At 49.1% G+C, this 27648-nt stretch overlaps 1 protein-coding gene across 1 annotated transcript; it reads right to left on the bottom strand.

Moving 5' to 3' along the window:
• Window positions 1–768: 768 nt before the first annotated feature.
• On the bottom strand, window positions 769–27389 carry TCEA2 (transcription elongation factor A2). The gene is made up of 10 exons (XM_037915827.2): window positions 27152–27389; window positions 21588–21650; window positions 20374–20479; window positions 18278–18368; window positions 7352–7485; window positions 5679–5735; window positions 4422–4576; window positions 3673–3819; window positions 2034–2105; window positions 769–1084 (listed from the first exon to the last, which is right to left on the bottom strand). The coding sequence occupies exons 1-10, from the start codon at window positions 27218–27220 to the stop codon at window positions 1076–1078; spliced, it is 903 nt and encodes a 300-aa protein (XP_037771755.1). The 5' UTR covers window positions 27221–27389; the 3' UTR covers window positions 769–1075.
• Window positions 27390–27648: the final 259 nt, after the last annotated feature.

Raw genomic sequence — 27648 nt, 5'->3', positions numbered from 1 at the left:
AGTTTATACTACTGTAATGAATAATGTACATTAAAAATATACACTGCAAAGATAATAGACATTATTCATTAGAGTGTACAAAGAGAAAGCCCCCCCCCCAAAAAAAACAATTTTTGGACACCTCCATAAAACTCAAAAATTGCTAAAAATAACCCCCCCAAAATGAAACGAACAAACCCCCCAAAACCAGAAGCCCTAGATCTGTACTAACGCAGGCGCTGTTCTCAGTTATGCTGCTGTAAATTCAGAGTAACTCGACTGCCTTCCAGCGGTACCCTGAGATCAGAATCTAGCCCTTGCTCTGCCCCACCACCCCAGTCAATGAGCCGTGTCCTTCACTGGATATCTGAGCAAAGCTTCCACTAACTCAGCTGGAATGTGGCCTATGTCATGGGTGCAGGATTTGGCTCAGGGCTTTTTGGTTCATGAGCTGATTAAAAACAAAGTGTCATATGTTTAGGACTAGGAAGCATCCCAAGGAAAACTGCAGTGTCAGGAAAACTGCCAGGGCATTTTTCACAGCCAGGATTCAGACAGCTGAGGTTTGAAGGCCGACCCCTCTTCTGATGGCACAGTGGGCTAACACACAACCCTATTGCCTAACAGACCAAATGTCAGGGTATCTAACTAGATCTAGGGAAAGCGGTGTGGTTTCTGGCTGGATGCTATCTCAGGCTGTGCCCATCCACCGAGTCCACACGACATTTGGGCAGGAAATGCAAAGTGCTGCAAGCAGCAAGTTCAAATAAAAGTCAGAAACTGGCCAAAAAAAAAAAAAAAGAAGAAGTTTAATACTGTTATGAAAAAATGACAATACTTATCTGGATGAGAAAATACAGCCAAAATGCATGGAGTGAACTCTCCTGCCAGTCTTTCTGCCCCCTGGATTCCAATCATAGCTGCTTCTCTCCACAGGTGCACAACCCGAGAGCCAGGTCTCCCCCCAAGACGATGCACTTAGTGTGTGACACAACGGAAACTCACTTGGGATATGGTACACAATGGCTGGAGAAGTCAGAGAATATAGGTTGTGGTCTGTCCAGGTTCGGCCGCTGCCATCGGGCTCACGGACGTCTCAACAGAACTGCAAGAGATTGAAGTTTATACCCAGATTAGAAAACCCCATTGTAAACAAGGGCCGCGGGCAGCACTTGTGGCCACGAAGGAACCAGGGATCTGGCTGACGGTCTCCCTCCTCATGGGGCTGGGGAATCTTGCTCCTCCTGGAGTAGGGGGAACCTTCTCCTCTAAAGATGGGCGATCTTGCTAACCTCCAGCGTCACCATTCAGCTCCCATTGCAGGGGAAGCTACAGGCACCACCCTGTGTAAATGAGGGTGAACAATATAAAGGCGGGGTAGAGAGCTGGGCATAAGGACGTGCCACTCTCATCAAGGGGCTGGGGCCAGTGCTGTTGCTGTTCACCATTCACTCTATAGCTAAGGTTTCTGCTCTGATCCAAGTCTGGGCACAGCACAAAGGGGCAAAAATGTGAGAGCTTTAAAAGCCTGAATAATTGTCACTGTTGCCTCCCTTCTGTCGGGTGCGTGGCAGGAGGGGAGCAGCCTAGTGAACGTGCTCCGGAGAAGTGTTCCATGTCCACGGGCGGCATGATTCATTGTGGCTGTTGCGGGTGAATGGGGCCATGGAGGCTGAGCTTGTTCTACGAACTCCTGCACCACTGATCTCCCACCAATGCCAGCATGTACATCTGGCCAGGCCTGCAAAGTGACTGGCTGCAAAGGCATCGTCCCGCTGTATCCCAGAAGATCATGTGCTCTATACAGCCAGCAGCCGAGTCCACCCTAACAGTGATCAGAGCAGAAGTTCTGAGTGTCCCATCCCCACAGACTCGCTGGACATGTTATGCTCTGTCTCTCCCTCTAGCCTGGGTGTGATAGCAGTTGCTAGAGTCAGTTGGGGCTTGGAAGGGGGCTAAGGATTTATTCCTAAAATGACAAACTACAGCTGTCAACACCACTTATCTTAATACCTTTCCCACCCTCATTCAAACAAGTGTCATTCACGCTCTACCTTCCAGCGGTTCCCACACTCGTTGCACGCGACGAAGGTGGTCATGGGCTCGTCAGAGCTGCGGGTCTGCACCTGTGGGAAGGAGACAAGAAAGGAAATGGGAAGGAAAAGCCCCCACTTGGACCTTTCAAAGAGATTCATAATGGGCTTTCCATGGTAGTCCTCAAATATCCTCTGGGTTCATCGATCAGAACCAGGGCGCAGACCCCTGAGAGACACTATGTTGCTGACATGTACAAGGAAACCTCTGGCTGTGTCTCCACCCCAGATGCTTCTCAGCCATGACCTCCCCTTGCACTAGCCCCATCTGACAGCAGGGACAGTGGAAGCTGTCATGGAGGTAGGGCACTGGGATTGTCACCATTGTGTTGGATAACTGCCAACAGCAGGCATAGACAGGATGGTGGTGAAAATGCCATTTTACACTACATCGGTGTGCCCACCGTTGCTACAGACAAGGCCTTAGGGCTTCCAGGTTTGAACTGTCAGTGCCCAGCACTAGCCTGGCTCGGTCACACGTGGGGCTGGGCTAGTCAAAGAGTGCATTTTCTTTCTGGTCATCACCATGGCAGCACTCTGCAGATGAGTCCCCAATGGTCTTTATGTGGCTGATACCTACTGCCATGGGGGATGGTCCATCTACCTGTCACCATTTGCCATGACACCCCCGGAAACTGATTCGTGTTGAAGCATGGGCTCAAAGCAGCAAGGGCTTCTGTTTTAGTGGTTAAAACACCAGCCTAACGCAGTCCGTTCCGATAGCAGGTTGCGCTCTGTGTGCTGTAGCTAAGGTGACCAGACAGCATGTGTGAAAAATTGGGAGGGGAGTGGGGGGTAATAGGGACAAAACCCCAAATATCGGGACTATCCCTACAAAATCAGGACATCTGGTCACCCTAGCTCGAGCTCACAGCTGATCCATTCCCATTCTGAAATCTGGAAAGAATAGAGCTCACAGGATCCATGATATTCATGCTTTTGGTGTAGGTAAGTGCCTAAGGAAATTGCCTCTGCATCTCCCAATCCTCCAGCCACAGGTTTAAGAGTAAAACATAAAAAAGCACTCAACCCATTCTCTTTTACAGGCTAGTCCTAACTTCGGCTTTACAGTCTGCCAGGGCCATATGCTGTCATTGCTGCCTGCAAACTACCAATCTGGTTTGTATTTAGGCCTATAGGGGATCCTGGTATGTGACCGCGGCCTCTGAACAGGCTTGTCAGACACAGGAACTTTACTAAACTCTAGAAACCAGATTTTCAAAGCTTGCAGATGATCCTGGGTGCCTCCTTGCATGTCAAATCACTGCAACTACCTGCACATCTCAGGTCACAGCACATGCTCAGGGATAATTAGGGTGCTCTGCATGTGCAGTGACCCAGCTGCCAGTCATGGTAACTACACACGCAAATTAAGTGAGCACATTTTGCAGATACCTTGTGGACCTAAACAACCCTGAAAAATCTGGCCCTTGTGGTTCTCCTGGTGAGCTGCAGGATTCGTGCCACCTGACAGTGCCCAATCCCATGATGTGCCAAGGACAGCTGGGGAGATGCTGAACATCAGCTTCCACTAGTCTGACCGGAGATGGCTCAGAACCTTGCAGTAGGATATCCTTTATAAGCAAAGGTGGTGGCTAACCTGAGTGTAAGTGCAGTTCTTCTTCTTGCACTTCCCACAGGTGAAGAGGTCGGTCTGGGTCCCTCCCGTCCTAGCTATCTGGTGCTCCCGGATCGCTTCCTTCGTCATGGCTTTCCTGATCTCCTTCAGCTCGTTACTGGCCATTTCCTTTAGGAAACAAACAAAGGCACATCAGCTCAACTTTCCCACCACACTGCTGCCGGTCCCACTGAAGCAGAGGGAGAACACAGCCAGCAGAGCTGGATGGCTGAAGGGACAGATAATGGGCTACAGAGCCTCTCAACTATAGGTTACCAGTTCAAATCCAGCCCATGTCACCTCTGGCCAATGGGAAGTGACTGGGATGCTCGGTCTAGCTTCCAGTAGACAAATGTCTCCACCACTAACTGGCCCCATTGTGTGGGATTCTCAGCTGAGAGGCCAAGTACAGAACTGCCCACTGAATTGTAGCAGTGCTTTCTCCAGCCAGCATTGAGACAGTGCAGGGAAGGGTGTCCTGTAGTGCTCTGTGGATACACAGGGGGCTTCAGTTTCCAGAGCTGTCCAGGACCAGTCTCTGGCTCCAAACTCCGTTGAGTAACTAAAAAGCTCCCCGACACATGGTTGATCCTGACATGCACATCACTGGCTGCTGCTAGTCTGAACCTTAACGGAGCTGCCATCTTGAGAGCAGACCAGCTACTACCTTGAACTTAATCAACGGGACACGATCCCTTAAGGTAACACCTATGAAAGTTTCCTCTCCTCACCTCTGAGGTCATCACCGCGATCTGCTCCGGGGTGATTGCTCCACACAGCACATTCTTTCTCAGCTCAGGGTTTTTGGAGTCCTTCAGGTTGGAGATGCGGCTCCTCACGCGGTTTTTGTACTTCATGTCGGTGTTCTTGACGTCTTGGTATATACGTACGAGGACAGTTAAGGAGCTACAAGGGAAATAATTAGCCCTGCCACCTCCGTTGCTCGGATCCAGGGATCGCAAAGCACTTTCCAAGCGTTAAGGAATTTCGCCTCAGTCTCCTGTGAGATAGGGGTGTTACTGCAGCCAGTGGACAGATGAGGACACAGGCCCTGAAGGGTTAAAGTGACAGGCCCGGAGGCATACAGCAAGTCAGTGGCAGAGCTTTGAGTAGAAGCCGGAATCAGGCCTCCCAGGCCCACACATTGACCAGCAGGCCACATATACTTGCCAGGCCATGGTTTTGTTGAATTTAACCAAACTCAAGCACTCGTAAAGGCCGGGGATTAATACTGGGAGATGCTGGGCTCTTTCCCTGCCTGCACGGCAGGAGCTGTCAAATGTGTGCCAGGACCAGTGCTGAGCTGCCGCCCTCCCCAGAAATAAATTGCAAAGGGGTTCCCTCAAAGCCAATTTAGGACCGGGAGGAGAGGAGAGGTCCCAGTGCTGCAGCTAATTCCCTTCTAACGAATGACTCCTCCCCAGCGCTGGAATGGCAGCATGGTGGAATTAATCTCTGATTTCCACTATCCTCAAGTACCTCCACGTGCTGCTGTTATCTACTAGAGCGGCTAGAAAGCTGTGCAACCCTACACTAACAGCATGTAACTAACCCCCCCCCCCCCCACACACACACACACACACACACACACTCTATCTTATCTGAAATTAGCAGGCTACGTGACATCAACTGCTATATCTTGCCTGGCCCCTGCCCCATGGCCTGGTGGCAATGAGTGCCATCAAGGAGGTAAGTGTGGGAAAGTTGCCAGGGAATGTCTGTTTCCCAGGAGGATGGGGCAATCGGAGTAGTACAAACAGGCAGCCATGCACAATCTCACCAGTGAGGGGGTCAGTTCTGAGTCGACAACAAATGCATCCAGGGGCTTCCTCTTTAACCTGCAGCTCTGCTAATCCAGAAAAACGCTGCGACCCCGCCCAGAGCCCGGGCTGCACAAACAACGCCATTCGCCCCTATTTTCCTGCTGGCCTGTTAACGTCACCCCCCCCGGGGTGCTGCTCACGGAACGCTCAATAGCGCAAGGATATATTCTTCAATCTGGCCAGAGAGGTGCTCACAGTCAGCAGCAATGGCAACGTAGTCATCTGCAAAAGAACAACCCGCACAATTACTGATCATTTTCGAACACCAAGAGAGTCCTCAGGGAGACCCTGGGGTATAGTGCCCTAAGGGAGACCCTGGGGTATAGTGCCCTAAGGGAGATCCTGGGGACCAATATCAAGCTCTCTGCCTATCTCGACTCACTCACTGTCTCTGTCACCGGCAGTGCCTCGGCACCCTTGACACATTTTAAAATACAACGACAAAATTTGATGACCACCAGCTGACTTTTGCCCTCTGGTGCTCCACTGGCTCCAACAGGGGTGTCCAGAGCGAAGGCAATGATTGGCACCCAGGTGCAGTAATATGCTTTGTTTGCCCGTAACCAACACAATACCGGGAACTTATAGCTTAGCCAAAGGTGTATACATAGGGCCTGATTCTGATCTCACATTGGTGTAACCTGGAGATAACTCCACTCCGATCCATGGAGTTACACAGCAGTAAAGCTGGTGTAATCAGAATCAGGCCTTCACTTTACTTATTCTTGGCCAAATGCCCAGCAACCTCCCTCCGCCCACACCCTTATCTCCCCCCCACTTCCTACTCACTCTAATTGGAGCAAAGAGCTGGTGAAATCCAGTAAACAACCTTTATTGTATAAGGAACAGCCTGAGTGATGTAATGATTGTGTGTTTGGAGCCTGGACATGGCAAATGACTGATGAGCAGGAAGGGGATGGACAGCCACAGGCTGGGATTCCTTAAAGCAGACAAGGGATGGGGTGAGGTGACGATACAATGAAATTCTTGCCATTACCACTCTCTGACATGTCAGACATACAGGAGCGATTTGAACAAAGCTTTGTGACTTGTGCATTTCTCCATCTGTCTTTTACGCTCCATCATTCCAAATTCATGCAGAGCCTCAGCATGCAGCCAGGCCCGCATTTTCAAAGGTGACCTCCCCTTTTGGACATCCCAAGTATTAGGGGCCCAACTTGGGACACTCAGGGACTGCTTTTCCGAGGTGCCGAGCACCCACAGCTCCCATTGACTTCAACCCGGGCAGCACAGGTGTAACTGAGGGACAAACGCACCCCAAGCCATTAGAGACGTACGACCTTCCAGGGGATCCATTCTAATAGCTGCGTTCCCTAAGAGTCCAGCCCTAGCTGCAGAACACAATGGGCAGCAGTGTGGTTACTAACATATCCAGCCCATCGCATTCCAGCTCCACTTTCTCCCAGCGGGGAAATGAGGATGTCAGCTGAGTTTTAAAGCTATCGGACAAGACCGGGCGATGGGGAGTGAACCCAATGCCTATGGGACTTCCCTGGCTTGAGGTCACCCTAACTAGATGCCCAGCGGAATACTCCCAACAGGAGTGTCAGGTAGCAGTTGGCCACCCCCACTCTCATCCCTTCTACGGCACAGAGAGGTCGATCCTCAGATCTCCTGGGTGAAATAAACTTTATCCAAGGGATTAAGGGCTACGGTCCTCTTGTTTGTGAGCCTGGAACTCCTCCCTACTGCAGCACTGACCTCTACTCACAGATGGTTCTGACACTCACTAGGAATGCATGGCAAAGGGGCCCCTGCAGGAGTTTGTAGCCAGCCCAGTGGAGCCTTTGCCCTAGGCGAGGCTCCTGGTTACTTACTGTCGGTCTGCAGAGCAGAAGTCAGCATTTCTCTGCATTTGTTGCGGACAGCGTCACAGGTGACGGGCACCGGCGGAAAGGTGGTGATTTTGGGTGTGGTCGGAGTCTTCGGCGGGTCCTGCCTTTTGTTGGAGCTAAAAGAGAAACTTCACCTGTCAGAATGATTCAGTTCATGTCACTGAGAGCAGCACAGGGCTCAACGACAATGTGGTCAAGTATCCTGTTCGTTACGATGACGTAAAACCAATCAGGAAAAAGCAGAGCAAAGACCTTGGCCAATAGCCCACCCCCCAAATTCACACAGATGACAATATGCCAACCAATAGGGCTATCCCTGGAAATGAACACAGAGCTCCTAGGAGCTGGGGTGGCTCTGCACACATGTGGATGCTGACAAGTCCTTATAACCTATCAATGAAGCCTAATACTATAGATGGAGAGATTCCAGAAGACTGGAAAAGGGCAAATCTAGTGCCCACCTATAAAAAGGGAAATAAGGACAACCCGGGGAATTACAGACCAGTCAGCTTAACTTCTGTACCTGGAAAGATAAGGGAGCAAGTAATTAAGCAATCAAGTTGCAAACATCTAGAAAATAACAAGGTGATAAACATTCAGCATGAATTTGCCAAAAACAAATTGTGTCAAACCAACCTGATAGTTTTCTTTAACAGGGTAACAAGCCTTGTGGATAGGGAGGAAGTGGTAGACATGGTATATCTTGATTTTAGTAAGGCTTTTGATACCGTCTCGCATGACCTTCTCATAAACAAACTAGGGAAATGCAACCTAGATGGAGTGACTATAAGGTGGGTACAAAACTGGTTGGAAAACTTTTCCCAGAGAGTAGTTATCCATGGTTCACAGTCATGCTGGCAGGGCATAAAGACTGGGGTCCCGCAGGGATCGGTTGTGGGTCTGGTTCTGTTCGAAATCTTCATCAATGATTTAGATAATGGCATAGAGAGTACACTTGTAAAGTTTGTGGACGATACCAAGCTGGGAGGGGTTGCAAGTGCTTTGGAGGATAGGATTAAAATTCAAAATGATCTGGACAAACCGGAGAAATGGTCTGAAGCAAATAGGATGAAATTCAATAAGGACAAATGCAAAGTATACACTTAGGAAGGAATAATCAGTACCACACATACATAATGGGAAATGACTGCCTCGGAAGGAGTACTGCGGAAAGGGATCTGGGGGTCATAGTGGACCACAAGCTAAATATGAGTCAACAGTGTAACACTGTTGCAAAAAAAAGTGTGCATCATGCTGGGATGTATTAGCAGGAGTGTTGTAAGCAAGACAAGAAAAGTAATTCTTCCGCTCTACTCTGTGCTGATTAGGCCTCAACTAGAGTATTGTGTCCAGTTCTGGGTGCCACATTTCAGGAAAGATGTGGAGAAAGTCCAGAGAAGAGCAACAAAAATGATTCAAGGTCTAGAAAACATGACCTAAGAGGGAAGATTGAAAAAATTGGGTTTGTTTAGTCTGGAGAAGAGAAGACTGAGAGGAGACATGATAACAGTTTTCAAGTATATAAAAGGTTGTTACAAGGAAGAGGGAGAAAAATTGTTTTTCTTAAGCTCTGAGGATGAGATAAGAAGCAACAGGCTTAAATTGCAGCAAGGGAAGTTTAGGCTGGACATCAGGAGAAACTTCCTAACTGTCAGGGTGGTTAAGCACTGGAATAAATTGCCTAGGGAGGCTGTGGAATCTCCATTATTGGGAATTTTTAAGAGCACGTTGGACAAACACCTGTCAGGGATGGTCTAGATAATACTTAGTCCTGCCATGAGTGCGGGGGACTGGACTAGATGACCTCTCGAGGTCCCTTCCAGTTCTATGATTCTATGATGTTGTCTATGCAAACTGATTTACTCCACTGAACAAAAAGAAAACGGTCATATCCTTGCAGGTCAACGAGAAGGGCTATTACACAGATATTGGACACTGCCAATACCCCATGCTTGGGTTTTGACTTTCTGTTACCTGCCAACATGAAGCCTGGGGTGTTTGGCGCTGGTATTTTGGCACACAGCCATACGAGAATCCACAACTCCAAGTAAGAGCTCCCTGGAACGTGGAACCTCCTGGAATGACATGCCGAGACCCGTAGAAGAGCTCCATGGAGCTCGAAAGCTTGTCTCTCTCACCAACAGAAGTTGGTCCAATAAAAGAGATTACCGTGCCTGCCTTGTCCCTACATTGAACAATCAGCACTGGAGCATTCAGTGAATCCACTTTGCAAAAAGACTGCCTTACAGAGATGGTGCTCTGTATGGGGCATTTCCGGGCTGGTGCAGAACTATCCCAGGTCACCCCTCTATCAGCAGAACAAGGAGGTGACTTGGAGCTTCCCCTAACACAGCTTGACCCAAGAATCCTGCCACAGAACCTAGAGTTTCCCATTTAAAATCTCCTAACAGGCCCAATGAGAAGGGCTATTACACAGCTATTGGACACTGCCAATACTCCATGCTTGGGTTTCGACTTTCTGTTACCTGCCAACATGGGGCCTGGGGAGTTTGGCACTGGTATTTTGGCACACAGCCATATGGGAATTCTCAACTCCAAGTAAGAGCTCTCTGGATCATGGAACCTCCTGGAATGACATGCCGAGACCCGAGGAAGAGCCTTACTCAGGCAAAAATCCCAGTCACATCAATGCCAGTTAGCGACGATGGGATCCTCAGGGATTGCCCGACTCATTTCACAGATGCCCGCTTTGTGGGGAGTTTAAAATTAATTGGGCTCAGGAGTGAATTCTGTTAGAACTGGGGTGGAGTGAGGGGGCCTGGGCTAGGATTGTGGGAGTAGGGTCGATTTTATTCCTGGAGTGTTTGTGTATTTCATTTCCTTGGTGTAACAAAGAAAAGAAAAAAAGAGACTTTTTTATCTGAAGCACTACACGCACCACACAATGCATTGCAAGGCACTTCAGCGAGCAATTAGAATATCCAGTCAAATAAAGGAGTTTGTTCAAATAAACACTGTGTGCTCCTCTGCACATTCTTAAAATGCAACAAGATCAAGGATGGTCCATTCCGCACCATGAACTCCCACCGTATGTGAAATGCTAGGGTCAGGCATGTCTAGCCATTCTAGTGAGCTGGTCCATCATGCCCCAATATTTTATCGTTCTATGCATCACTTCCCCCAAATTATGCCCTTATTCACCCCTTCAAAATGCAATAAATGTAAACATCACCCCTTCTGCTCCCCCTGTGAATCTGATATTTGTTGAATGAGTCAGGTGATCGCAGTCCAGTTCCTAAGTGACCACATCAGAAACTGCTCCTCTAACTAGCACCCTAGGAGGTAGGTTCATCAGAGAGCCCCAGAAGCAAATGGGCCATGGAGACTCATGTCCCCAGAGGCAGTTCCTCTAGCTCAAGATTGAGGCATATGGGCAGGGTAACAAGGAGAAGTTTGCTCAGCTACTGACGGCACTGCAGATTCTCCAGAGATAAAGATCTCTAATCTCCAGGGCTGGCAGGCCCACACCTTTCACCGGGGCTATGGTCTCATGGCCAAAAACACTGTATCGAAAACAAGGCTCTCGGCTGAGCTAAGTGCCTGAAATTCAATCTTCTAGAGCGAAATGCAGGCCAGAGGGGAAAATCAGATCAAGGCCCTTCACCCCATGTCTGCACTGTGGTGGGGCTGTCTATGGGACCTCTTGAGGGAAGGGGTGCAGCAGGGCCGCTACTCCCCCTGGACACGGCAAAGGGAGGCCAGCATGAAGGACTATTAGGAAGTAGACCAGGAAAGAAGTAACGGGATCCATAACTATGCGGACCCAGTCACCAAAAGACCCCATACAGGAGAGCAGTCCTTCCGAGTTGTAATCTCACTTCCTGCTTAGAGGTAGAGGGGTCTGAATTCTATGTCTCCAGCCCCCCACTCAGTTCCCTGCTACCCCGGCTTTAAATGGGAAGAGGTGAATTCCACCCACAATTAGCGTGACTTGATTTCTGAGCGTTGGTAATGGCGCGCTGCTTAGCAAATTCCCGACTGGTGAGGGGGTTTTCAGTGAAGATTATTAGAATCCAGCTGAAGATGTTCCCTGTTTATGACACCCCAGGAAGCCTGGCCCTGACCGAGAGTACTACCCAAATGTAGGATGAAGGCAGAGAACCCCCTCTCTGTCCCATAGCACAGTTTCTCTCAGCACAGATTGTAACCTCTTTGGTTTCTATGTAAAGCCTCATCTCTTCAACACAGCAACTCCTACCACCAAAACAGTTCAAACGAGTCCCATGGGGGGGAGGGATAGCTCAGTGGTTTGAGCATTGGCCTGCTAAACCCAGGGTTGTGAGTTCAATCATTGAGGGGGCCATTTAGGGATTGGGGGCAAAAATTGGGATTGGCCCTGCTTTGAGCAGAGGGTTGGACTAGATGACCTCCTGAGGTCCCTTCTAACCCTGATATTCTATGACTCTATGATTTGAGTTGAAATATAGCTGTAAAACCTGTAGAAAAGGTCAGCAGTTAACGAGAAGTAGAGGGTGAGAGACATGGGCTTTGTCTGTACTGTAGTATTAAGTGACAATCACAATGGGTCTTGCAACCAGAACTCCCCCACTCTGAACCTTTCCTTAGAGCACACTGGTTAGGAGAGACACATCAAGGCTTCTAACTTGGAGTCATTCAAGGCCCAAATTTCCAGAGGTGTTGGGAGCATGGACAACAGCTGTGAATTAACACGCTAATTGAGTAACTGCACCTGTAATGGTGAATCAGGGTCATTCTCATGGGCAGGCACAGCCAGTCATTTGCATGCACAATCACACACAGGTTTTCTAAAGTCAGGCCCCATAGCATTCACAGGTTTTATTTACAGATGCACTTACAGCTGGTTGGACAGCCCTGGAGACTAAAGTCCTCTGTGTATTCACAGAGCAGGTACAGCCCAGACAGTGACAGTGCAAGCTTCTCTAGCCACGTAGCTTAACCCTGCGGTGGGAAGGCCCACTACTAGGGCTGAAAGGGCAAATGAGTGTCCATGCCCTCTCAGGCTTAGCCCTCACCAACTGAGCTGCTAACAAGAGCGAGTGTAATGTGGACAAACCACCACTAGGAAACAGCCTGGAAACACCTACTCACTCCCTCTAGGCCACTTAACAAGAAGGGAATATTTTCAGCTCCTCCTGACCTAGGCTGAACTTCAGATAGTGACCTGGAGGTGAAAGCCTCTGTATCGTATGCTCAGCCTCGCAGGGTATTTGATCCCCTGCGTATACAGATAGGTTCTCTGTCCTCTTCTCTTCTCTTTGCACATTCAGGCAACACAAAGGGAGCAGAAACCATAGGCCTGCTGCTGAGGTTTCCCCCAGCACTGGGGAGCCCCAGCAGACTTCCCTTTCCACAGCCCCCTTGGCAGAGGACATGTCAGCAGCAGAGAGGGGGAGTGGCCAAAGCCCATGCACTCCAGCTAGCCTCCGCTGATATCTGATCCCTAGGGACCACATCCAGCTGTTTAACCTATTTGGGGGCAGGGGCACAGAATCAGGGAGTCTATAACCAGCTCCCCACCAGTGGGGGGGCCGCAGAGAACCCGACCCGTTTTCTGTCCATTCTATGGAAGAGGGAGAGAATGACTCCTTTAGAGTTGACATTTATAGCCACGGAAACAGACACCACTCTACTGTCCTTGGTCTGTTGGTTTACTAGCAAGGAGATGAAGCTGTCCTAGAACCTTGTGCGTTTATCTTCTAATCGTGAAGCTGCTGCTGTAGGACAATGGGACTTGGACAGCTCAAGGCATTGACCCTGGAATAGTTCAGTAGGGCTAATTCCAACCCAGCCTAGCATATCAGTGCCCAAAAATCTTACGCTGTCATGAGAGGAGGAAGTGGTTTGACGCTAGTTCTGGACGTACCCTACCCCAAATGGCACCCTGCAGGCACAGACAGTAAAGTAGCCAAGGATGAAATGGGAAGGGAAGCTGAACTACCTGCTCAGGCCTACTGGTGTTCCCTGCAGGGGCAATGTTATAAGGGTTAGGGCACAGTGACGCAGAGGGAGCTTGAAGCCTGGCGCTTGTGGAGGGGTTGAACAAAAGCCTTTAGGTCCAGATCCTCAAAGGCTTTTAGGCACCTAACTCCCATTGATCTGGGCAGGTAACTGGTTTAGGCGTTTTTGCAAAATCCACTAGGGGTTCATCTGCATCTTCAGGTGTCTAAACATCTTTGTAGTAACTGAATGTGCAAAAGGGGCCTGCAGGGCCTATTTTTGCAAAAATGTAAGTCTTGGGGCCAGATTTACAATGGCCCAAATAGTCACTGAGATGTACAATAGTTTATCAGCACAAATGAATTTGTGTGTGCATTTTTCTGAAAATGTAGACTAAAAAACTAGTGTCACGAAGCTGAGTATAGACAGTGTCACTTGCAAGAGATGCTGCAAATGGTGGCTTGCCAGGAAACAGCTGCTGTTTTGAAGGGAGCAAGTTCCATCGTTTACTGCAGTACATATGAATCTATGCCTCTCTGTACAGACTACCCATACATGGCTGAATGTATATTTCCATGGATCACGTGGGGCTCTAAGACACTTCTAAAATTGTCGCCATGAGACTGGTGCTTTTGTTGGGTGAAATTTACAAGTCCTTTGTCTCAGCCTGATAGAAACATTGAGCCACAAAAGTATCCCAAAGCAAAATCTCCACTCAAGGACCCCGCTTCCATTAACTGTCACATCTATGCTAATTAAACATCTTTAAAAAGGAGTAAAATAAGCTCCATGTGCTTTAAGAGCTAAAACATCAAGTCTGGCTGCCGAAAATTAGATTCTTAAATCAATATTTAGGGAGCTAAGGAAAAGTGGCCTAGTGTTTGAAAGATGTGGAGTACCTGCTGATTTTCAGTGCGATTTGCACATACCATTCCTGCCAACTATGGAGTGCACAAGTGATTGCATGCATGCAAATGGGGCCTATAACAATTGATGCTTTAAATAGACCAAGAAAAACTCATCCAGGGAAATGTGCAAAGCCTGCCGTACCTAGCAGCTGTTACATGAGCTTGTGGTTTGGTAGAATTCAACAGCCCAAGAAGCAACCATCCACCAAAGCTTTGGAAGACTCACTTGTGGACATGTGTATAAAAAGACATTGCCAACCTCAGAGAGAATTTGATATTCTGCCCCACAAACCTCACTAGGTGTTGTGTGTCTAAGTGCAGTTCTACCTCAGGGACAGAAGTCACCTAGACCTGCCCCAGGAAGGTTATGGCTCAAAGTAACCCCAAAACCCTGTAGAGCAGCTGCCTGCTTGTGCAGTAGAATGAAAGGTAACTGAAGCACTGAGAGTAGACCGTAGTCCAATGGACCGGCAGGAAAGCAGAACAAGCTTCTCCTCACTCCTGCAGTTTAAAACCATAGCAAGCCTGAGAACAACCTCAGCTGATTGCTCTTGGATCAAACAGAACAGATTTCACAGCAGTGCAGGCCACATTTACAAAGTCTGTGTAAGAGGGGGTTTGTCTCTCTTTACAATAGTTGGCAAATAAGAACCCTCACACACCACACAGAGCAGCTTTGCTTCAGGAAATCCTGGGGGTTCATACTGCTCCTGTCAAACATGGGAATGAGGCTGTACACTTTACCCAAGAGGAGAATAAAAAGTCCTCCGCATTACAAAAGAAGTGACACAAGAACAAAATGATGACAAGTGTGATGGCCAGACACGTAATAGGATTTGGACTGCAGTGGAAAGAAATTGCCATAAAAGTAGTACACTGACAGGCAACAAATCCAGACGCTCCCAATAAGTGGCCTGATGAGTGTCCTGGCAAAAAAGAAACCACAGTGCTGCCAGAGATGAAGACATTCTATATGCAACCTATTAAAAAATACTGTAGTAACAGTCCACAATACTACACCATCCAGAGGGCTCTGAATCATAACAATACAGAACTGCAGGATATAATTTTATAAGGGATACCATATACTAGTGTGTCACGTAAATATCTCACCTACCAGAACAAGCTCCACCTCCACATTGGATACAGCTCTACTGATGTTAGTTCCCCTAGTCATTGCCAAAGAAATTCCCCATCTGCACCGCAGAAATCAAGAAAAGTTATGGGCCAAGAGGTATCCCAAATTTCCTCACTGACACAAGGGTAAAGGCTCGGCCAAAATCTGTCAGACTACATGGCTGAAGTATGTACATTTCAACACTGGCTGGCCTCTCTCTACAGCTTTGATAGCAGCCTCATCAAACCAGCCTAGTAGTGCACTCATCGCCCATAGATCAGCCATACTGTCTGACTAATTTAGCCTCAGTCTGTCCTTCACAAGGGGCAATTCTTGGCCAATAAGCTCTCTGAGTTTGTCAGGGCACATTGGGAGTCTCTTTCATTACCATCAGAGGAACATATGCTCTTCTCTCTGTAACGAGAAAGCATGATGTACGGGACTGGCTACGGGCTAGGAGACAGGAGCTAAATATCTCTAACCCCTAACTTCTGCCTCAGTTTCCCCTCTGTAAAAGGAAGAGGTACTTCTACCTGACAGGGGTGTTGAAGGTTTAATGTCTGCACCACACTTTGAAATGAAAAAGAAGTACCAGCTGCACAGTGTCTCCTAAAGCCTTACTGGTGGAGGACAAAGCAGTGGGACAGATGGGAAATCCATTGGTCCTTGGTTGCTGAAAAAGCGTGTAGCACCATATTTCTGCCTCCATGACCACAACTGGTGTGTTATTTGGGCTGCAACAACTCCAGGCCGCTTCCTCCAAACTGCGAGTGTCCTAACAGACTGGGTTTGTTTTACTCACACAATTCTCACCCTACTCACTCTCCCAGGGGCTCTGGGGACAGCTGAGGAACTCTGGGCAATGTGCTGGGAAAAGCCCCTTACTTTAGGCTCACAAGCATTTCCTGAGGAAAGTCTATCAGAGGCTAAGCCAGAGGTTTCTCTGAGATGTTATTTCCTGACTCTAGTATACCATCAGCCTAACACAAACGCACTTTCCCCTTTGCCAACACAAATGAACTAAGATTCACCAGATTCCTATATGGCTGGCAAGTATCATTCTCCATTTACAGATTGAGAAATGGGGGTAAGAATTGAAGACGCTTGCCCAAGGGCACAGAAGGATCCAGTGTCAGAAGCAGGATTTAGATGGCGGGTGGTCCTGGGTCCCAATCCTGTGCTCACACCACTCCTCTCCCAACTTACAAAAGCACGCCTTTCACTGAAAATACGGGAAGCTCTGCCACCTCCGTCCCAGAGAAATCCTTGCCTTTGCACAGTGCAAAGGGAAAATTTCAGCTGGGAGATTCCAGATTAATGTTATTTGTAGAATTAGTACCTAGGAAAGCCAGTCATGGACCAGGACCTCATTGTGCTAGGCACTGGACAAACATAGAACAAGAGACAGTCCCTGCTCCAATTTTACACTGCACTGCAGCTGGGTTTATGGCCTCAAAATCAGAGGGATCCATTGTTATTAAAAACATTGCAATGCACATGCCAGATCATGATCTTTTGGAACATTTAATTCAAGTTTATACACAAGTGGAGGAGGATATATATGTAGCAAGTTAAACTGCTGTAGCTCAGCCATCACGTAAGTAACTTTCACTGTACCAGCCCTGCACAAAGTTGCAGGGGTTTGAAAATAACTAAGCTGCAACAGCAGTCACGTGACAGTTCTGAAACAAAAAGGAGACACGGTAAAGAGGCTAGGGACTGACTGACTGGTACGCACTTTAATGAGCATGGGAAAACTCGCAAACCAGAGAGACAAATACAGACCTAAGAGAGTTACCAATAAACAGAAACTAGAATATGGCTATTAGCCAAGATGGTCAGGGATGGAACCCCATGTTCCGGGTGTCCCTAAACTTCTTACTACCAGAAGTTAGGACCAGGCGACAGGGGGTGGATTACTCAAAATTGCCTTGTTCTATTCATTCTTTCTGAAGCATCTGGCACAAGCCACGGTCGGAAGACAGGATCCTGGGCTAGACGGACCCTTGGTCTGACCCAGTGTGGCCATTCTTACATTCTTAATATTAATCCTTAAGAAACTGACTAATCCACAGGTGTTTTACACCTTATGAAATGGCTAGGTTCCTGGAGTCTGTGCGGGATTTTTGGGAAATCTGGCTAAAAGGAAAGATCGGTCTCTTGCTTCTGGGAGGCACAGCTGGGACTCTGATGAAGCTGGTCCCACCCCAGAACCTCCCTGTCCTCCATCTGGGCCCCACTTCCCCTTGCTGACTGTTCTAACTACATTTTTCAGATGGGGAACAGGCTGGGGAGCACCCACGCCATGAAGAGGGGCGAGCCAGCAGCAGACCAGCTAGATGCATGGGCATGGCAGGCGGGTGGACTTCTTCCACCGCTTGTGGAGGGGAGATCATTGTGCAGGGAATGGGTGGGGGGGGGGTGAAGCTCCTGCTAGGAGCATCTGTGAATACTTGGCTCCCATGCATCAGCTTAAAATGCTAAGGCTGAGCATAGTCACAGCCCTTCTAAAGGACTCCAAGGGTTTACAACAAGCAAAGGGAAAAAAAATATAAAAATGCAACACAAACAAAATCAAACCCAAAGGAATGTTTTATTAACAGAGAAAGAAACCAGCATGAAACAGAAGGAAATGGAAACGTGAAGGTAAAACAAATCATGTATAACAGAAAGCAAAAAAACTCACTAAAGCCACTGTCTTTTGTAGATGTTTATTCTTCCATTACAGTTGTAGTTTCTCTTTATTATAGAACACGGATCTACAGGCAGCCTGTCACCTTTGCTGGATAGGCTGAACTCCTGGCAGGTCTGACCAGAATGAGGCACCTGAGCAGACCAATTGCACAGCCCAATAGACACATTAAAGATCAAATGTTAACACAGAAAACCCCAAGTGATGGAACATGTACAACAGCATCATCTTGGGCTAAAAGGAAGCGTTACCTTTGGTCTCTCGAGTCACCGCTCTCCTTTGAGGAGGATGCCGACAAGGAAGAATTCCTCCTCTTCTCCTCACTTTTGTCCTCTGAAGCATCTGCACCCAGTGAGAAGAGGGAAAAAACAAACACTTTAGACACTACAGAGGGTTCAGGGTTGATCTTCACACCACAATCCTGACTACACTAAGCAGAGCACAAAGTACGGTTAAGAGCCTGGATATTTGGTCAGAGGTAAGTGACTAGCTCCAGAAAAGCAGCATGGAGGAATAGGTCTATACAGCCTAAACTACTCTGTAATGCACCCATGGTAATCCTTCTACTTGCCTTTGAGTGGCAAGGAGTCAGGCAACTGGCAAACATACCACAAACCTTTCCCTAGCTAGCCAGTGTGAAAGGACCCGTCCTTCATTCCCTGAGGAGATTAGCTTCTTCATGAGGGAAGACCTATCCCAGCCAAAGTTTCTTTTCTAGTGAGGCCCCTGCTGCTGAATATAGACAATAAAATTTTCAAAAATCACTTTTGAAAATGGGACTTAAACCCAATCCAATTTTCAAAAGTGACTATGAGGGCCAGCCCCTCTCTCAAGGTAGGTGTTTGGAAGGCCAGGGATACACACTTCTTAAAAGAATAAATTGTATTTCTTTTCCAGGTAGTTCGGTGCTGTTGGAAGGTGATGGCTTCACAGTCCTGGAGACAGAAGTTCTGGTTAAACGCAGAACAGATACAGGCCAGGAACAGACACTGAAGACTTCCCTTTATGGTCCCACCATTACGTATCCACCCTGATGTAGAAGGACCAGCCCCAGCAGCAAGTGGGAGGAAAAGATAGTCCAGTCTCCAACACCCGTTTTGTCTTTGGCTTCTTTGCCAAGTTATTTGTAGGAGGTTTCTTTGAGATGCAGACTGGAACTAGCAGTTCATTTCACATACACTTTGAACAGCCCCCGATGGTATTAAATATGGAAGATATTTGTTTCTACTGACTCAAACAGACTTGTTAGTTTTGATGAAAGGACATTCTACCCTGAGCTTCACCACACACAGGTACTGTCATATGGCTCAGAAGCATGCTTTATGCTAAAGACAATTACATCAGTTACCAATGACACAAATAACCCACTCAAGACATATCCTCTCTTCTGATTTGAAATTAAAAGGGCTTAGGGCTTCATGTTCTGTAGTCAGCAAAAAAAAAAAACAATTCCGTGGCTCCAGAAGCCTGATAAAGTGTCTTTATTAGTACTCAGGTGGAGTATTTCCATTTATTCTTGGAAATTCCACAGGAAAGGTTGTTTATAAAGCACTTTTATTTCCAGGGTGGTCTAGAGGAATGAACAAAGAAGTGTGAGACAAACTCCTGAGCTCTAACCCCCGCGTGCTAATGACTCACTAAGTTAGACAAGTTGACTGACTTTTAGAAAAAATGAGGATCATGCTAATTAGCTAGTCTGAAAGGGGGTTGAATGGGTTAATGCTTTTGAGCAAGCAAAAGGCAAAATACCATCTTCAAAGAGCTTTATGAACATTTGCTCATTAAGCATTACAATATCCCATTCCGGGAAGCATAGTCAAGCAATAAGATTTTAAATAAGACCTCTTGATCCAACCCATCGCAACTGGAAATGCTTTCTAGCAGGTTTCTTACGATGTTACACTAGTTGGCTTTTTATCGGTTATGCTAGTTTATATTTTAATATTACATTTACGTTAAGTTGCAGCACCTCAGTCAGCAAATGGAGAACTTTATAAATAAGATCAGAGTATTACTATCATTGTCACGCTAACTATTGTTATTTCAAACCGCGCAAGCCTGAGCAAGTACCCATTAAATACATGCAGTCCTGGCCCTTAATTCCACTTCTTCTGCAGGGACCATTTTCTTTTAAAATAGGAACTCAATGTTATTAAATGGAATTCACTGAAACCCTCCAGATGAGGAGTCTAATTTTAAGGTTCTAAGTTCTGTGGCCTGCTAGAATTTCCTATTTCTACTGATGCAGACAGAAGCTTGAAGGAGTAATGCAGCCTACAGGATAGCAAAGCAGCTAGAGTTGGCTATTTGGTAAACTGAATTCAACAAACCCTGCTTATTTTCTTACCGAGAAGCTTTTTCCAGGACTTGATAAGTGATTTGGAAAGCGATATCACTTCATCGTCAGTGCTCTGCTTCCTCAGCGCATTCACCGACATCCCAATCCGGGTGGACTGCAAACCAACATTCAAGAAGTGAACCACTCAAGAACTGACTACTTAGCCAATGGCGCTAAAATTAGAGAAAAACAGGTCTCCACCACAAGACACAGCAGCATTGACCAAGGTGTACAAATCCCTGGAGACAGGGCCAGCTGCTTGATGCTTCTACAGAAGAGCAGCTACCAACCAGCTGGCTTCTTCGGTGAGTCCTGAATATCTGGCTTACATAGCATATGGCTGTCTCTTGGTGGACTCCATCTCCCATGACACCTTTTCCCCTTCCTAACCACCTAGAAGCAGTACATATATTACTCAAAACTGAACATGATTTGAAAGAAAATCCCTCAGAGAGTCCTAGAAATCTAAAAACAGGGCCAAAATTATAAACAGATGCACAGCTGTAATGCACAATACTTCAAGCCTTTAAACCACAACCATTCTTCGAACAGGATTTTCTTTTAAAAGGACGGTCAGCACCTTAATTGTAACGAAAGCCCATAAGGAATGTTTTTAAGTTTCAGCATATTACTAAAGCCCTTAACTTTTATTAACTATTTAACCTAGCTCTAAAAACCAGACTGGAGTTATCCCCTGGCCCGAGAGTTTTCCCTAGAATCTCATCCCGATGGAACATGCCCCCCAACTTTTATGGATTCCATCAGCTTCATGAGTTTGGTGGGCCCTAGGCTGTGCTTCCCCTCAAGCTCTGCTTCAGTCCCTGTCCCCCCACTTAAAACATACCTTGATGCTCTCGTTTGTTAGTAGTTTTACAAAAGCTTTTTAAAAAATATGGCTGCTCCTGGCCACACATTTGCTGCTTCCCCAATCTGTTTTCCCCTTCTTTAATCCGATCCCTCCATTGGTTTTGTGAAGCTTGGCCTTTTCACTTCATGTTTACAAATGGAATTTTGAATTTCTTCTGATGACGGTGATGAATAGTACCCCAAGCCCCTCTGTTGGTGAGGCTTTATAAATATAACATTGCATAGCGTTGTTTGATGTTTTTGGGGAGAGGGGACAAATGGCAGGGGAGACTGGCTTAATCTCATTCCAAAAAAATCAGCATTTATTCCACCTCCATCTAGATTTTCGTTTTCCTTGCCTTAGTTGCATGATTTACCTGCAAGAGGTCCAGAGTTATAGGCATACTTTTCAGTTCCTTCAGCAAATCCATCGCACCATCCTGTGAAAGAAGGGGGGAGAGGAGGAAATCTACTAGTTACTAAAAAAAAAAAAAAAGTTATTACGGGCCACTTCTACCATATCACTGAAGGAAGAACAGCTACTTAAACTCAGCCTACACAGGCCAATGAAGCAATAATTGTTCCTAGAGCATGAGGGAGCCAACCAACCAATCTTGGGACTGATATTTGAGATGACACTAGAAACAATCCCCATTATATTCCTGAACTAACAGTATATAATGAGGCCTTAGCTAAGGTATGGGAACCAAGCAAGACAGAGAAGCATCGTTATGTACAGGACTGGCTCTAAGATTTTTGCCGCCCCAAGCAAAAAAATTTTTGGCCGCCCCCACTTTTTTTTCCATGCCCCACCCCCCACCCCCCGCTCCGCACCAACTCCGCTCCTTCCCAACCCCTTCCCCACCCCATTGCTTCCTGCGGCTCTCCCCCACCTGCAACCCCTCACCCTAGCTCACCTCCGCTCTGCCTGCTCCCCCCTCCCTCTCAGGTGAGGGAGAGGCAGCGTGTTCAGGGGAGCAAGTGGAGCGGAGGTAAGCGAGGGTTCGGGGGAGCACAGGAAGTAACCGGGGAGTGGTTAAGAGGAACCGCTGCCTGCCCCAGCTCACCTCCACCTCCCCCGAGCGCACCGCCGCTCGGCTTCTCCTCCCTCGCCCCCAGCCTTGCCGAGCGAAACAACTGTTTCGCACGCAGCAAGCCTGGGAGGGAGGGAGGGAGGGAGGGGGGAGAAGCGGAGTGGCGGTGGCGCGCTCAGGGGAGCAGGCGGAGGCAAGCTAGGGCGGCGGGGCACATTGCTAGGGGCGGCATGGCCGGTGCCGGAATGCCTCCCCTAGAAATGTGCCACCCCAAGCACCTGCTTGTTTTGCTGGTGCCTAGAACTGGCCCTGGTTATGTAACAGATCTGTCCTGGCACACAGCACAATTCTATTATGCTACTACTTACACAGTTTACTATTATCCTTATCCAGATGGTTTAATTACAACTCCGAAGCAATGAACCTCAGACAAAAACTGCCATCTAAAAAACTACCCTCCCACGACATTTTTCCTTTAGGAATAATCCTGTTAGCAAATCACCATTTTAAGCAACCTGCTTGATGATGCGGATACCTTTGCCAAGATATTGCATCAGAGGCTCTTAGAGCACTTCACAGTCAGCCCTGGGGGTAGTGATTATTGTGCCTATGGTAGGAGAGAGCTGCTGGCATTGTGTCCCTGGTAGGATTTGTGGCTAGAAGGAAAACTTGCTTTGCAAAAGTACTCAGGATGTCCACCCACTGCCGTTTAGGAAAGCTTTGACCACTGAATCAAAATTGATAAGAAGCAAGGAAGTTAGGAAGCAGGTCGCCTGGAACATGGTATGTAAAATGTTCACTCATCAGCTTCATTGTCCAGAAAATTCAGCTGCTGCATGGCTCTAACTACACCATGTGCACATTTTAAAATATCAGGTACAATTGCAAACTCTACGGACAGATGTTAGCAAAGCCTCACTTCCGCAGTGCTCTCCGTGAAAACGACAGCCTGGAATCTGTCAGCCTCCATTCAGACTGCCGTTTCTTCCCCTCCTCTCCTAACCGACAAGGCCTTCTAGTGTTCACATTTAACAGCTCATTTAAAATACTAACCACTCCAGGCCCATTTGGAACACAAAACCTACAGAGACTATAATTGCAATGGTGTGAAGCAGCCTGAACTGACAAGACATTTCAGCTTCAGATCCCTCTCCCTCCATGCAGAAAGGCTGTTTCCGATTCAGCTCAGAAAGAGATCCAGCTGCCAGCATCATCCTGCAGGACAGAGGCTGAGAGAGCTAAATCAAAGTGAAGTTGAAGGTTTCAATATGCACACACACAGACAATTCACTCCCTCAGGAGCCTTACAGCAACTTACCCAGAATGAATGACTTGCCAAATTTCTTTCTGACATTCTGAGATCAAGAGTCAAATAAATCCAGCCTTTACGGTGCACATAATGGCCCAATTCCTGTTCCCCTCAAAGGAAGTTTTGCCACTTACTTCAGTGAAAGCAGGATTGGGACCACTGTGTGTTAAAGTTAACTTCCTCATTTGACAAGGTGGGGCCAGAGTGGGGCACAAGTACTCAAAATGAGGATCCAGTGGCGAAGGACTATGACTGCAGTAACCAAAGGTTTGGATGCTGGTTCATGAGTTGTAAATTGCACATGGTTTAGTAGCCAAAAATCACAGGATATAGTGACCCACCTGTTAAACTACCAACTGGACAGTCCATTACCTTACACTCCAATGCCAACTAGGTCAAATCACTGCTTCTCCTTGCTCATCACTGACACTTGGAAGCCAATTCAACAATAATGATTCTTTCATGCTTCCTGTTCTCAAGAACACCCCACCACTTTGAGGCTGAGGACCTCTTCAGTGATGTGATTTTAGGAGAAAGCAGAGATTGTCATTTTATCTTCACAGTGAAGGGACAGAAGAGAATTAGGGAGGAAGAGTACTGGAGAGCAGGTCTGCATGGCAGAGAAAGCATATTGGGGGGCAGTCCAGGGGAAGAAGATTGGAGAAATAGCTATTGTATAAAGGGAAGGTTAAGAGGAGACATGGATCCACCTCTGAAGAAGGAAGTTGGGGACTGAAGTGGGAGAACTAGGGCAATCACAGAAGTTGGGGAGAACTGCTAGGTGAGGAGGAAGCAAGAAAGGATCAGTCCCCAGGAAGGAGATGCAGAAGGAGCTGGGGGGAGAAAGGAAATGAAGGAATTCCCTCACTTCAGCTGTGAAGATTGATTATGAGTTCTCCCACCAAAGCTTTCTAGGTTGGGAGGCAAATGGAATCCACAAGTAGGTAGGAGACAGCAGAAAGCTTCCTGTCATACTAGGAGACGATGGGAGTGCTTCCCCTGTCTCTGGCCATTTGAGAGGAAGAAAGGAGCTCTTCACACCTCTGGCTACAGAGGGATGATGGGAGCTTCCTCCTCATCTCACTACTGCAGCGGAATAGGATGGGGAAGCAAGGGAAGGTGATGGTGCTCCCCTTCTGAGGCAAGGCAGTGATGACCGAGTGATAGGAAATAATGGAGACCTCAGAGGGCTGAGGGAGCTGCAAGGTCTACCCTTTCCTGTACTGCAGGGGGCTGAGAGGAAGTGATGGTGGCTGCAGGTATACTGATGGGAGGTGGCTTCAGGAGTCAGCGAAGCTGCAATGGGAAGGTACAAGGAAGCTGAGGGGAGGATTTGGGAACAGCAAGAGGGGCTCCCCCAGACTCATCATGCTTTTCTGCGGAGGTCTGATGGTAAATGATAAGGCCACCAAAAGGCAAAGGAGGGTTCCCTGTATGCATGTGCTTTTCAGCAGGGCACTGGTGAGGGGACTATAGGGGCAGAAAGGCATAGATGAGGGCCCACCATGCATTTCTGCAAGGAAAGCACCAAGGAGGGGGGCTAACAGGGCTGGAGCAGAAAGCAACAGGTGGCTCGCCTACCACAATGTTGTAGATGGCTAACCCAGAATTACAATGCTTTGTTGCAAAATGGTTGATAGGTAGGGCGCTACCAAATTCATAGTCCATTTTAGTCAATGTCACAGTCACAGGATTTTAAAAATCGTAAATTTCATGATTTCAGCTATTTAAATCTGAAATTTCAAGGTGCTGTAATTGTAGGGTTCCTACCCAAAAGGGAGTTGTGGGGGGGGCGGGTTTGCAGTACTTCTGCGCTGCTGTAGGAGGCGGGCTGCCTTCAGAGTTGGGCAGCTGGAGAGTGGTGGCTGCTGGCTGGGGGCCCAGATTTGAAGGCAGAACCATCTCCTGCAGGTAAGGGTGGCATGGTATGGTATTGCCACCCTTACTTCTGCACTTCTGTCTGCAGAGCTGGGCCTAAGTCAGCACCGCCACGCTCCGGCCACCCAGCTCCAAAGGCAGTGCAGAAGCAAAGGTGGCAATACTGTGATCCCCTCCTAAAATAACCTTGCAACCCCCCTGCAACTCCCTTTTGGGTCAGGACTTCCAATTTGAGAAACCCTGATCTCTCCCTTGAAATCTGTATAGCATAGGGTAAAAGCGCACAAAAGACCAGATTTCAGGGGGGGAGACCAGATTTCATGGTCCAGGACGCGTTTTTCATGACCGTGAATTTGGTAGGGCCCTACTGATAGGGAACATGAGGGCACTGGAGCTAGATCCACTTGACAGTAGGTGAAGGGGTGCTATGGGCACACACATAGCGAGGGACAGCAGAAGACAGGGGGCTGTATGGGACAATGCATTGGGGGCAGCAGCAGGCTTTGGGGGGCTGTGTTGGGGAATACTAGATGTTCTGGGGAGATACCTGGGGACGCAGTGGTGGGGACATAACTGAGAACAAAGGAAGGGGTGTGGCAAACACTCCACAAAGGCAGCAGGGAGAGGGGACCCCAGGGCTCAGAAGGGGACAGAGGGACACCCCAGGATAGGGCTGTAGGGAGAGGGGTATGGGGGACGGAAAGGGGGTCGCACAAACCAGGTCATGAGAGGGATGGAGGCACACTCAGGAGAGAAGGGGATAACCAGGGACATTGCGGGGGCACCCCTGAGTACACATACTGAGGGGAGACACAATTGGAGACAGGGGAGGCCACAGACTGGTAGGGGGCACCCCAGGGGACATGACTGGAGTGCTAGTGGGGCTCTCTTCAGGGAGGGGGCAACCCGGTGGCAGGGAGCTGAGGAGGGAAGAGGGGTGCTCGGGGGTAGACACCCCAGGAGCTGAGGAGGGAAGAGGGGCACGCCAAGGGGGGCACCCCAGGGAGAAGAGGGGGCACAGATGGTGCTGGGGGGCAGGGCACTCCGGGTGGACCCAGGGGGCGGGCACAGGGAGCTGAGGAGGGAAGAGGGGCACCCGGGGGGAGACACCCCAGGAGCTGAGGAGGGAAGAGGGGCACACCAAGGGGGCACCCCAGGGAGAAGAGGGGGCACAGATGGCGCTGGGGGGCGGGTGCAGGGAGCTGAGGAGGGGAGAGGGGCGTTCGGGGGGGACACCCCGGGAGCTGAGGAGGGGAGAGGGGCGCTCCAAGGGGGCACCCCAGGGAGAAGAGGGGGCACAGATGGCGCTGGGGGGCGGGAGCAGGGAGCTGAGGAGGGGAGAGGGGCGCTCCAAGGGGGCACGCCAGGCGCTGGGGGGCGGGGCACTCCGGGGGGCGGGCGCAGGGAACTGAGGCGGGGAGAGGGGCGCTCGGGGGGGACACCCCGGGAGCTGAGCAGGGGAGAGGGGCGCTCCAAGGGGGCACAGATGGCGCTGGGGGGCGGGGCACTCCGGGGGGCGGGCGCAGGGAGCTGAGGAGGGGAGAGGGGCTCTCGGGGGGGACACCCCGGGAGCTGAGCAGGGGAGAGGGGCGCTCCAAGGGGGCACGCCAGGCGCTGGGGGGCGGAGCGAGGCGCTCCGGGGGGACCCCGGGAGCGGGGTCGGGCGCTCCGGGGCGGGAGCTGGGGGGCACCCCTGGGTCTCCCCGCCCACCGGACTCACCGCGCTTTTCTTGGACACCATCTTGTCCAGCCGCTTGGCGATGCGCACGATCTCGTCCTCCCCGCCCATGGCTCCGCTCCCCGCAGCCGGGGGACGCGGCGGGGCCGAAGCGGGGGGGCTGCCGATGCACTCAGCCACCCCAGTGTCCGCAGTCCGCCCAACCCCCCCCCCGCCAGCCCTGCGGAGCGCGGGGCACGCCGGGACTCGTAGTTCTTTCGCGCAGCCTCCCGCGGCGGGGCGACGCGCTGGGACTACAGCCCAGCAGAGGGCAGTGCGCCGGCACGCTCCCCCGCCCCCTCCGCGGGGCATTGTGGGATTTGTAGTCCACGTTCGCCCTCGTCCCCGTGCGCTTCTGGCGAGGCGGGGACTACAAGCCCCAGCAGTCACCGCAGAGGCAGGCTGAGAACGGACCGGCATGGGTGGCTGGAGCTACAGCTGTTTTGGGGGGGGGGGGGGCTGAGTGATGCGGGAGGGGAGGAAAAGAGGGGGAGATGGAG

Source organism: Chelonia mydas, chromosome 13 (genome assembly GCF_015237465.2).
Source record: "Chelonia mydas isolate rCheMyd1 chromosome 13, rCheMyd1.pri.v2, whole genome shotgun sequence".
Classification (NCBI taxonomy): domain Eukaryota; kingdom Metazoa; phylum Chordata; order Testudines; family Cheloniidae; genus Chelonia; species Chelonia mydas.
The sequence above is the reverse complement of the archived record's forward strand: the minus strand, read 5'-3'. Positions and strand labels throughout refer to the sequence as shown.

Coding starts and splice junctions, on each gene's coding strand:
- TCEA2 (XM_037915827.2), bottom strand. CDS start 27,220: ATGGGCGGGGAGGACGAGATCGTGCGCATCGCCAAGCGGCTGGACAAG. Junction 21,651..27,151: donor TGGTGTCCAAGAAAAGCGCG/GTGAGTCCGGTG, acceptor CTTCTTTCACAG/GATGGTGCGATGGATTTGCT. Junction 4,577..5,678: donor CTCTGGCCAGATTGAAGAAT/ATATCCTTGCGC, acceptor CTGTCCTCGTAC/GTATATACCAAGACGTCAAG.